The following is a 12,206-nucleotide window of genomic DNA, read 5'->3' as shown; positions in this document are numbered from 1 at the left end:
GCCCTCAAGTTTAGCTCTCTCATCCTGTTGGCCAGTCAGCATTCACTAAACGTATAACTCAGCTCAGTCTCCAAGTGACTCATTGTTCATGAAGTTAGTAGATTCCTAAAAATCTGTTTGAGTTCTATTTAAGATGTATCGCTAAAAGGAATTTTGTAGTATTTTAATGTAAGAGGGATATATATTTTAGTTTGAAAGGGCTATTTATTTTAAATCAAAATAATCTTCTAAGTTACTGGTGTCATGAATGTTATTTTATGAATAGTTTCTTAAAGAATGGAATATACATAGCAGGACTAGAAAGCAACTAATGATTGTTTACACAGATGGGGTGGGGGCTCAGTTCTGTAGAGATTAATCCAACTTACACTGGAAAATCTGTTCTATTTAAGACTTAAATAAAATTCATTTAAATGATAGTAATGACTTCTTTGGGATGGTATAAAGTATACCTTTCATCCCCTCCCATGTGTTAAATTTTAAAGAGCCTTCAATTGTATGTTACTTAAAAATATTTTGTTCTTATTTCTATCTTCAGTACTACCTCTTCACTCCAGGCTGATATTAAAGAATGTGGGTATGGAGGACTGTATGTTTGAAAATATGAGGTGATGACTAATAATCACCAATGTTAAGATGAAGCTAGGATGAAATGTGATCATAGCAAGCATTAGCAAATTGTCACGTTTCTAGGCTTTAGGAATAAGGTGATGATAACAACAATATTGGCCTAGTTTCTCTGCTCACAGCCTTGGCATGCTATATCACACTCAGTCCTGCTTCAGTTTCATTCTAGAATCTAGAGACAATTTAAGTCAGAAATATGAGCAGATACAAATTACTATACATAAAACAGATAAATAACAAGATCCTATTCTGCAGCACTAGGAACTGTACAATATCCTGTGATAAACCATCACTGGAAAGAACATGAGAAAGAATATGTATATGTGTATGTGTATGTATATATGAGTAAATTATATATGACATCCATATAACATATATAAATCATTTTTATATATTATATATTGTTAAATTTGTAACATACATATAATTGAATCCCTTTGCTGTACACCTGAAACTAACTCAACGTTGTAAGTCAACTAGAATTCCATTTTTTAAAAAATCATCAAATAGAGATGTACTGCTGAGCACTCCACAGTTAATTCTCTAGCCTTGGTGGCAAGGCCTTCTCACTCTTCCACCTGGAGGAGCATCTCTGCTCACATGCTCCAACCCGAGCAGCAGTATTCACTGCTCTTTCAGAGGCCACTGCTGAAAGAGCTTTTGTAGGGGTTGTGTTTTCCATTTTCATTTATTCTGTCTTCATTAGGTATTCTGTCTTCAATTATTTTCCCCTTATGTTTTTCATATAATGTATGTATTTTAGTTCAGGAAATTGTACCTAAAGATTGAAATTCTTTTTGTTAAAGTTTAGAAAATATTAACACAGGCTTGTGTTGCTTCAAAATATAGAATTAAATAGTATTTCTATAAGACTTTGGAAAGGGGAAACTTTGTTGATAAGAAAATAATACAATTTATTCTTTAAATGTTGACTTAAGCTAAATGATAGAAAAATATATATATAAATCCTTCTATAAGCTGCATTCGTGTATTAAGTATCTCTTATAAAGAAACAGATTAGGTTGTAGTTGTAGCTCGGGAGCCAGAGTTCTTGGTTCTGTTGTTGATTGCACAGTTACCAGCAATACAATCTTGGAAAAATAATTTCTCTTTACCTGAATGTTTGGAGAATAATAAATGTCAATGATGGCACTTCATAGGATTTTTTGAAGGATTAAATGAGTCAATACATGTGAAGCACATGGAACAGTTCCTGGCATATTGTCAGGATTTGGTGTTGGCTTTTTATTTATTGGGTTCAACATTTTATATTTTCTTCTTTTGTTTATATATTTTAATCTCTATTTGCTTATTCTTAAAAATAAGATGTCTTATTGTCTTTGAAAGTCATATGGGCTATGAGTTATCTGAAGCTGGTAGACTATGTTTTCTAAAACATTAATAGTTTTATAATAAAGTGTTTCTAAGAGTTTATTATTTTTTCTGGAAAGCCATGTTTATGATGCTTGAGATTGATACAGTTAATATTTAATTGTACTCATTCTTACTATTCTTAAGCAATTAGTGAAATCTGGGTATATAATGTCAAATAAGGCCAGTATGACACATATGTACTGTTGTGGAGATAAGCATCACAAAAATATATAGAACAACCTTCAAAGGATGACGGTTGTAGCCTTGAGAGAGCCCAACAGAAGAGACTGTTTTGAAACTTGTGAGTCTTGATTCAGGCTAAATACTTGTTTTTAATCACAGAACCGTGTTAGACCTGATAGGAGTCTCTCTCTAGAATTAAAAAGATAGTTCTAAAAAATTTAAGAGATTGGATCATTGCATTTTTTTTTTTAACAACACTTTTTTCAGCCTCAGAGAGTAGCTACCAATTTGCAGCTATGACTAAAGATATCAGGATACTTAGACGTTCTTCCTTTTCATTCCTGTTATACCTGGCTCCTTAAGACATATCTGAGCAAGTAATTTTACTTTTGCTTCATTCTTTCTTGATCTTGATTACTTGAAATTTGGTTGGTGCTGCCATCAGCAGTGTTGAGGAATGGGAAGAAAGACTGTCACCTATAGACATGTAGAGTCTTTCACACCTTTGGTGTTTTATATTTGGAGAGTGGAAACTGGAGTAATCAGCTAATTATTAATGTTTTATTTGCATATTTATCAAATTACCTTTGATTTGGGATTCACTTTTTCATAAAGACTCTTAGTAAGAGAGAAGTGGTTCAGTCTTCTTGGCATTAATAAACCTACACCTTTTCTTTGGGGGAAGGAATTGTTCAGAATTGTCACCCTTACACTCTTAGTTTAAACCATCCTCTTTGAAAAATAAGAGTGAAAACTGGTACCGTCTTTTTCTTATTCTACTGTGTTTCAAATGCCAGGTGACAGCTCAGGTAAGAAATCAAAATTATTGTGATAAAACCATTAATTCTAACTAAAAATTCCACGAGATAAAAATCATGCATATTTTGTTGATGTCATGATTCTACATAGTGCCCAGTGCATGAATATTTGTTAATGTTGAATACATGTAGCTTAATTATGGAAAGATTCATATCATAAATTTAATATTTCAAACAAGACATTTCTTTTGGATACAAAAGATTTACTTAAAAACAGCTTGTCTATCCATCCATCCATCTATTTATTTTTGGTCTGTTTTAAGGCCACAGAGAGTGAGGCTGGTGATATGGACCTTAGTGGGTTGCCAGAAACAGCAGTGGACTCTGAGGACGATGACGATGAAGAGGACATCGAGAGGGCCTCAGACCCTCTAATGAGCAGAGACATCGTGAGAGACTGCCTGGAGAAGGACCCCATTGACAGGACAGACGATGACATTGGTGAGTCTGGGTGAGAAAACAAATCTGAGAGCAATTTAAAGAGTTTAGAAGTAACACTGTTTGGTATAACAGAGCCCAAGAATATTAGGCTTTAAAAGGTGATTTCTCTCAGCGTTGTTGAAAACATCTTTGAAAAAATTAATTTTACTTAGTCCATAGTTTCAAGAGGCCACAACTGATAAAAACTTCCAAATAAAACCCTTCCAACATGAGCTGTTTCTTAGCTTACTCTAGGACAAAAAAATAAATAAGTCAAAGTCATCTTCCAAACATTATCACATGTTAATCTTCTTGTGAGCACTGTTCCTAGTAAGCTCGAGCTTCTCTCTGTGTGAATATCAGTTGGGTGGCAGTTGGTAGAGCTGTAGTTTAAGTGTGCTCCTCTTGTGGTTCCATAGAGAGGAGAGGCTAGAGGAAGAAGTGAGCAGAATGTCAAGTGAGCCGCACATGAGCCTAGGGGTAGGGGCTTTAAGTGCGCCTTAAGATTATGGGTCTAAGTGGCTTTGCGTCGCTTTCCCCTTCCTCAAGGTTCCCTTGACCCAGCTTGGCCATCAGAAAGAGAGTTGATGGTGTAATGATTGTTTAGTGTTTGACTCTGCCTTCCAGAGCCTGCTTCTTCCTTAGGTGCTGGGAGTGAGACCAGCTTCCTCTGAGAGCATCTCTGCCCTGCAGGTCTGGAGTCTATCTGCTCTTCCACGCCCCCAGCTCTTTTGGGGCCAATATGTATTTGAAAGAAATTCAAGGAACTGAGTCTAGTGGGATTAGATACAGGACAGTATGGCCATTGTTAAATGTGAGGGGCTTGTTTCTTGTGTTTTGAAGGGAGCCAAATATTATGTATGAGGAGAACCTTGTACCAGTTAAGATCTGTACATATGCTAGGGAATTGAAGTTGGAAAACCAGGTATTCTAAAATACCACTGAAAGCACTGATAGAAATTGCCAGCTATTTAGAGATGACTGTTATGTGGGGTGAGCACTCAGTCACTGGCTAATGTGGCCACACCTTGTATGGACTGAGAGTTTCCTAGGTCCTGGCAGCCCAGTGGAAATGAAGCATGGAGGCCCTGATCCTGCTGGCTCTGAGGAATAGAGTTGGGGTTGAGGTCATAATCTCAGGGTGTGCACCGAACAGGAGGCTGTTGCGGGAATGGAGGACTGTCGGCACCCTTTTGGAAACTCAGACCTGGACGACAGGAAGGAGGAGCCAGCTGTGCCTGTACCTCCAGCGCAGAAGTGCCTCTGCAGTAACCCTTTCTGGGTTACTGGGTTTCTGTTGGAGGATGTTGCTGCTTCTCACATGCCCATCCCTGTTCCTCCATACTTTATCCCACTTCCTCCCTTACCTGCTCCACTCTCTGGTCTAAAGGCGCTCGTAGTCACAAGTCTTCTGAGGTTTCTGCAGCATGAAGTCAAGTGGTCCTTTGTCATCCTTGACGACTTAGGGTTTAGCTTCCTTGCATCTAATAACTCACATTCATCTGATTTCCACTGTCCAAAATGTGTTTCACTCTCTTGTTCTCTTTGTCTTTGTGATTTCTCTCTCTCTCTCTTTTTTTTAAAATTTTATTAGCATGTAGTCAACTTACAGTGTTGTGTTACTTTCAGGTTATGGCAAAGTGAACCACTTATGCATACATCAGTAGTGTGTATATGTCAGTCCCAAACTCCTAATTTATCACTTCCTCCCACATCTCCCCTTTGGTAACCATAAGTTTGAGTTTGAGATCCGACATCATTTTCAATGTCTCTTTATTGTAGCTTTAAAGAGAGAATGAAGTTGGAAGTAGTGTGTTTGGTTTGCCATCTTAAAAATTCTTGCTCATAGAGTTTATAAAAAATAGATTAAACATTGCTTATGAACAGATTGACGTGAAGGTTATCCTTGTTTGAATATGCTCATTTTACTATAGTTACGGAAGAAAGTTATGATTAGTAAAATATATGAAGCATGTCATTCCTGGAAATTTAAGGCATTCATTCATATCTGAGAAGTTTTCTAGGAGAAAGCAAGACCTATGCTGATTCCTACAAATGAATACCAGGCTAATTATTTTAAGGTGCTTGTTGATATAATCCCTGGATGAATTACTTGTAGTTGAATACCAATACACTTGTAAGCAGTGACGACTCAGATGCTTACTCCTATCAAATATATTTTTATTTAAAGTAGTAAATCTTGATCATTAATGATAGTCATAATGGCATTGTTTGATCTACACAAGGGCTTGGAGGATCTTATATTTCATCTCTTCCAAATACAGCCACGTGTGAGAACACTTTGGTTTGTTTGCCATTACTCTTGGTAAATCTAACTCATTCTCCAGTGTTTACTTAAAGTAGATACCTTTCTTATGAACTACAGACATCTGTGTAACTCATGCTTTGTCTAAACGCCTCTCTGCCTAACCACCTTCCTCGACTCAAGGGATGGGGTATGTTTGTGTTTTACGTTTAGTCAAATCAAGCTGCTTATATTTAAATATGTTTTAAAAATTTCAGGAATTAAAAAATTTCCCCTTGGGGTCCCATAGATTCTTGGGTGTGCCTTTGTTTCAGTACTTTGAAGAAAGACACATTATTCATGTTTGCTCTCTAGCTTATAACTCTATAGGTACTCAATTATTTAATACTTTTTTTTTTTTTTTTTAGATTTTGAGGACTTGACATATAAAGATAGAAAACTACTTTGATCCCTTTCAAGGAACTCTTTTTTTTTTTCCCTCACTTGGTACCCCACACACAAATCCACAAGTTTTACCTTAATTATTTCTTATATAAAATTAAACCAAAGCAATAAGATAAGGATTTTTCTGAATTGGCTAAAGCTTCTGGTGTCTATAAGTTGATTTTTGGCTTTTCTTTGTGTTACATTGAATAGAAAAAAAAGTGTTATTGAGCGTCTAATATTTTTTACAAACAGGATTATTTCTTTCCTGATGAAGTAGGGTAGGTCACACTAATGTATTATTCAGACAGAGTCTTGCAAGCCATTTAGAATAAGGTGATTCTGTTTCTCCATCCACAGAACTTCTCCCCATACCCTAGGAGCTAACTCCTTACCTGTCCCGTGCTCTTAATCCTCAGCTGCCATAATCCCTGTAACTCTGTATATTTCCTGTGGCATCAGGGTTTATGTTGAGCTCCTGAATCAAATGCTTCTATTTTACATTATTATATTTTCTTAAAGATTGGTGATATAAATTCTTTATTTTTTAAATTCTTATAATCCTCTGGTATAATAAATAAGTTATCACACAACTGATGATACCATTATTGAATCCTTGAGAGTTTTAAAAGCCCTTGCATATTGTTTGGCTAAGTGTTTAATTTTTCAATTGAACTTGGAGAAAAATGGGTATTTACTATTATTATATCTTCTTTGTCTTCTTTGTTATTTATCCTTATTATATGTGATACACAGATATTTTCTATCCCATTGTATTTTATTAATGTTACTCACTCATATATCACGGACTGATTTCATGACCCATTAATGGAGTAGGACAGTGCTAAAAAATGACAAATGTCCATGCAAGCACTTCAAATCATTATTGCAAGTATTAGTGAGTATGCTTTATACATTCATATGCTTCATATTCACCTACCATATATGGTGGTACTTTAACTTTTATTTTTGTCCAAACATGTTAAATTTAAAATATTTCTGACAATTAATTTCTAGTCTCATATTTTTCTTAACATCATACGTCTTTGTCCAAGGAAGTTTAGCTCCTACCAGGAGAGGGAAAAAAAATAAAATGTATGTTATAGTTAGTAGTTTAATAGCTGTATTTTAGCTATGATTTTAATAGCTAGTATTAGCTAGTATTGTGTGCCTTATGGTGAGGAGTGGGGGATGGTAGTTAGAGAAAACAGAGAGTGGTAACAGCAGTGTTAACTGTGATGTGTCAGCCAGAGGACCACGATTGCTTCATCTGCCTTTATGTTGCATATCAAAAACATACGCATTTGTAAAGCAAGGAGTCCTGCCTCCTGTAGTAGATGTGGGTCATCTCTTACAGTGATATTCAAAATTTCCTCGCAACTGCCCTCAGGTATATTTTATAACACAACACAGACACATCTACTCATTCCAGAAATAAAAGTTTCACTGAACAAAACAGCTCTTTCTGTAATTGATGCACTTTGATACTCTTGTTCCTTCTTTTTTAAAAGTACTGGTTGCAACAGTCAGTTGATGTCCTGATACATCAGTCTGGGTCAGGTTGAAGAGCACTGTCTTGTTGGACAGAGTCCCTGGGTACCACTTACCACTGTTATTCTTCTGATTACCCAGCAGGGATGACGTAAGGGTCTCCACAGAACAGACATTACCAAGCTAGACCAGAAAACACCGCCTCGTCTGACCTTATAGGAATGTAATGTTTTCATAAAATATATCTTTGTGTTATTATACATTGCTTTTGCAATTAGCAAACTGTATCCAACAACATAAAACTTGTCATTAAATCCTAACAGAAGGAATGTGCATAGCGACAATGTCATTATGTGAGGGCAAGGAAAATGGAGTGAAATTTTCATTTAGCCAAAAGTTTGAACAATGCCATGAATATAATATTGACTATATAATCATATAATATATATAATAATGACAATAATAGTGATTCTCATTTGTTGAGTATTTACTCTTTGCTGAGGATTTTATCATCTGGATTGCATTTGATCCTCAGAACTGTCCAGTGAAGGTAGGTATTATATTACTCTTTTTCAAGTGAGAGAAACATGTCTAAAGGAAACAAATCGACTCCCCCTAAGTAATTCAGCCTGTAAGTGTCCACACGCTGTCTAACACATGCCCTGTGCTCTTCATTACCTGTGAAGTCCAGCCTGAGCATGGAGGTAGACAGTCCTGAATCATCTCACTGCCACCTCCTCCTTAGGTGCCTTTGAGCCTCAATTTCCTCCTTGTGAAATGAAAAAGAAACCATGCATTTCACAGAGCCATGGTGAGGAGGAAGGAACTTAGAAAGGAGTTCTTATTAAAAAGAATCTGCTTGTCCACAGCATTGCCACTGGGAAGAGTGAGCAGACTTTGTCAGTCTATGAGATCCGAATTAGCACATCCATTTCATTTGCATTCATCACATAATGTTATGTTAATTGATTCTGGGTTTGTCTGATCCACAGAAAATATTCCCTGCTTTCTAAACCCTGGAGTATCTTTAGAGTGAGGGTGGTTGTTTCTGCCATCTGTTTTGGGCACCCAGTTGCCCAGAGGCACCAGAATGGACCTACTGACTTTCTGGAGAATTCCCAGTGCTCTGTTTCATTTCAGCTTATCATTTCATCCTGTAATAAACCTTAAGATCACAGCTCATTTTCAGTAGCAATCCCCCATTGAAGTTTATTGATCTCTTCATTGGAATTTGAGTCGCACTGAGTCCTGTTGCTCCTGAATCAACAAGGAAATGTGACCCTTTCCACAGTGACAGAATTCTTTGTATACCTGCAAGAAATTCAGTGTGCTAAAGATGTTTAAAGTAATAGTATTGTTCAACAGGCAGAATTGTAGGGCATTTAAAAAGAAAGGACCCCAGAGCCTTGTTTCTGAACGCTTGTTTTTGAAATTAGTTGTCATTTTCTTTGCACACCTTCTGTTTTTCAGAACAACTTCTGGAATTCATGCACCAGTTGCCTGCTTTTGCCAACATGACGATGTCGGTGAGGCGGGAGCTGTGTGCTGTGATGGTGTTCGCTGTGGTGGAAAGAGCTGGGACCATTGTGTTAAATGATGGTGAAGAGGTTAGGAAATATTTATGCCACTTAACAATGTCTCTGTGTGAGGCTCACTCAATGCAGTAACAAACAAAAACTCTTTCTTCTTTAAAAACAATGGGCAACAATAAGTTTGCATCACTCGGAAGTATGATACACTCATTGTTGTATCAAAGTCTTTTCCAAATCCACCATTTTATTTTCTATTATTTGCAATATTTAGATGATATTGATAGAAATTTTTTGAGGTTTTAGATTTTCAGATTTTGCAGTTTAAATGTTTATGATATAATGCTTCTTGTCAGAACAAAATGATGTACTTATCAAGTCAGTGGTGGTCATTTTATCTTGTTTATATGTGTTTTGGGGAACAGAAATTTTTTTCCCTTGTGGCATTTTAGAGAGTAATACCCAGTCATTAGAAAAGTGGAATGCCGTGGACCCCGTGCAGGCACCTGGAAACCCGTGGGTCGATGGCTGAGCTTGTTCTGTGAACTTGGAGAATGGTCAGCTGTACTTGGGGTATTTTTCCCTCTTTAAAAGATCTAAATCATTTATAGGGATCATTCCAGCATCTACAGCTTCATGATCATGATGTTATTTTCTGCTTTGTCTTTGTTTTTTGGAACTAGCTGGACTCATGGTCAGTGATCCTGAATGGTTCTGTGGAAGTGACTTATCCAGATGGAAAAGCAGAAATACTGTGTATGGGAAATAGTTTCGGTGTCTCTCCCACCATGGACAAGGAGTACATGAAAGGCGTGATGAGGACAAAGGTGGATGACTGCCAGGTATAAATTGTCATTAAAAATGTATGTCTTATGCTTAACAAAGAACACTTACATATGCAGTTGTGGTAAGGTTTTTTTGACCTGTATAAATAGATCATCTTTTAGAATTATAAAGAAGATTTTAAAGTGCAACTATGACTTTTAGTGTTATCGTACGCCAGGAAATTAAAAATAAATCTCCTGTAAAGTTATTTGAGCTCCACAAAACTAAGCATTCCATAAATGTGTTCTATTAAAAAACAGGTGTTCTATAAATATGATATCTTAAAATTGCCATCAATAATAGATAATCTAGTCAACAGAAAGTATTGAAGTGAAACGCCTGTCATGAACAGAAATTATATAGAGATTATAGTAAAGTTGCTGTGATACAGTTACATGGTGTTTTTATTTAAATACATGCAAGATAAGGAATTGATTTTAGAAGTCATGAAAATTAATCATAGTTTAATAAGAGACTAGAGAGTATATTGAGACCAAATGTGAAATGCAATTTGATCAATTTAACAGGTAACCTCTATATTAGTGCAAAATAAATTTAAGATGCTTTATTATTATTGCATATTTATAATTCCATGTCTTAAAAACTGACCTTGAAAGATAAAATATTTTAATATAGTAAACCAAAAAAGTTGACTTAAACTAATTAATCTTATATGCTCACTGTATTTATTAGTCTACAGTCTGAAATACATCTGAAAATAGTTATGCTAAAAGAACATCATTGAATTTTTATAGTGTCTGATAAATGTAAAGTAGTGTTCTTTTAAATTTTCAATTTTAAGTGGTTTACTTACTAAAAAGAAAAATGACCATGGCTATAAATAAAATTGTCTTACCTAGAGAATAATTTTGCTAAATAATTCCTCCAGTGAGCACTATAGAGAACAAAAAAATGGCTATGAATTCAGTGTGTTGAATATGTAATGCCAGAGGAGCATTCTAAATATAGCCAGCTCTCAATTATTTGGCATATTAGAGGAAAACAAAATGGTAGATAAATCTCAAAGTATTTGGCCTCAAAATCTCAAATTATTTCTTTTAAGAGGGGTCATATATGACATTTCAGCTTTAGAATTATATTCCCCCCGCCAAAAAAACAAAGCCAAACTGTGAGTCAAAATGAACAGAAAAATTGTTAAGGATTTTTCTCTGCTCTTCAGTCCTGCCCCCCACACCCAACCCAAGCCCTTCTACAAGTCATGCAGCACCTGAGTCAGTCTCTATCCTTCAAGTGCAAGTGAAAGTTATTTCTGAGAATTCAGCTATTATGCTATCACCTTGTAAATGGCCAACCCCTTTTATTAGAAATTTTGTAATCATGGAACTGAAGTGATATAGGAGGCTTAGAAATGTTTCAGAATAATTGATAAAAATATTATACGAGTTAATATTACAGAGTATTTAACTAATGTCAGATGTACTAGGTAACATTGAATATTTATCTGGGAGTTTGTGGAAAAGAAAAGAGGAGGTGGATATTAGGAGGAGAGTTCATCTGTTTGCTTGATAAGGAATCAACAGGAAACCCAGAGTGACAGTCTGTAAAGTAGACGCCAGGAGAAAACTCTGAATGAGAAGGGAAACTCTGATTAAGGTGATATTAGGTTCCTGGAGCTCCTGATATGAGACTCCGGATGTACAGAGTGGGTCATGGGTGCAGTGTCTGCTAGAGCAAGTCTTTTCTTAATCTGCAGGCCACTCTGCATGCTGTAAAAGGAACGTGAAATAAATCAGGTTCAAGAGTCATCCTTGTGCTTCCACTCATCCCTCTCAGACCCTAAGTTCCCTCCTTCCTGATTAGAATAGGCTTGGAGAAAAAAATTAGATATTTAAATGCTTATTTGGGATAGCATTTTTACTGTATTTCTGTTAAAATGTCGTGTATTTGTCAGAAAGTGCACATGTCACATCCTCCTCTTGTTGGGGAAAGTCAACAGTGAGAATCACATTTTTATCCATAAAATGACTGTAGATAATCAGTATTGATTGAATGAAATGAACAAAGGTGGTGTCCGTTCCAAGAGGAAGCAACCTTAGCAGGTTGACACTCATTTGCTGGCCTCTCAGTGGGTTCCAGAAATACATCTTGGGTAGTGTGGTTAAAGTGGAGACCATGATCAGTCTGAGGACATGGTCTGAGTGGATTCAACTGGACACTTCTTTCTTTTAATTATTATTATTATTATTATTGGAGAGTAATTGCTTTACAGTGTTGTTTCTGCTGTTCAAC

The 12,206-nt window shown here is 36.0% G+C and overlaps 1 protein-coding gene across 1 annotated transcript in view; it reads left to right on the top strand.

Annotated features, from left to right (window-relative positions):
- Positions 1-12,206, top strand: part of RAPGEF2 (Rap guanine nucleotide exchange factor 2) — a 262,434-nt gene that overhangs the window by 213,235 nt on the left and 36,993 nt on the right. The window contains exons 9-11 of the mRNA XM_052654319.1: positions 3,266-3,443; positions 9,073-9,209; positions 9,815-9,973. Coding sequence (XP_052510279.1) covers positions 3,266-3,443; positions 9,073-9,209; positions 9,815-9,973 — 474 coding nt within the window. The remainder of the gene's footprint in view (positions 1-3,265; positions 3,444-9,072; positions 9,210-9,814; positions 9,974-12,206) is intronic.

This window comes from Budorcas taxicolor, chromosome 17, assembly GCF_023091745.1.
Source record: "Budorcas taxicolor isolate Tak-1 chromosome 17, Takin1.1, whole genome shotgun sequence".
NCBI lineage: Eukaryota > Metazoa > Chordata > Mammalia > Artiodactyla > Bovidae > Budorcas > Budorcas taxicolor.
The sequence above is the reverse complement of the archived record's forward strand: the minus strand, read 5'-3'. Positions and strand labels throughout refer to the sequence as shown.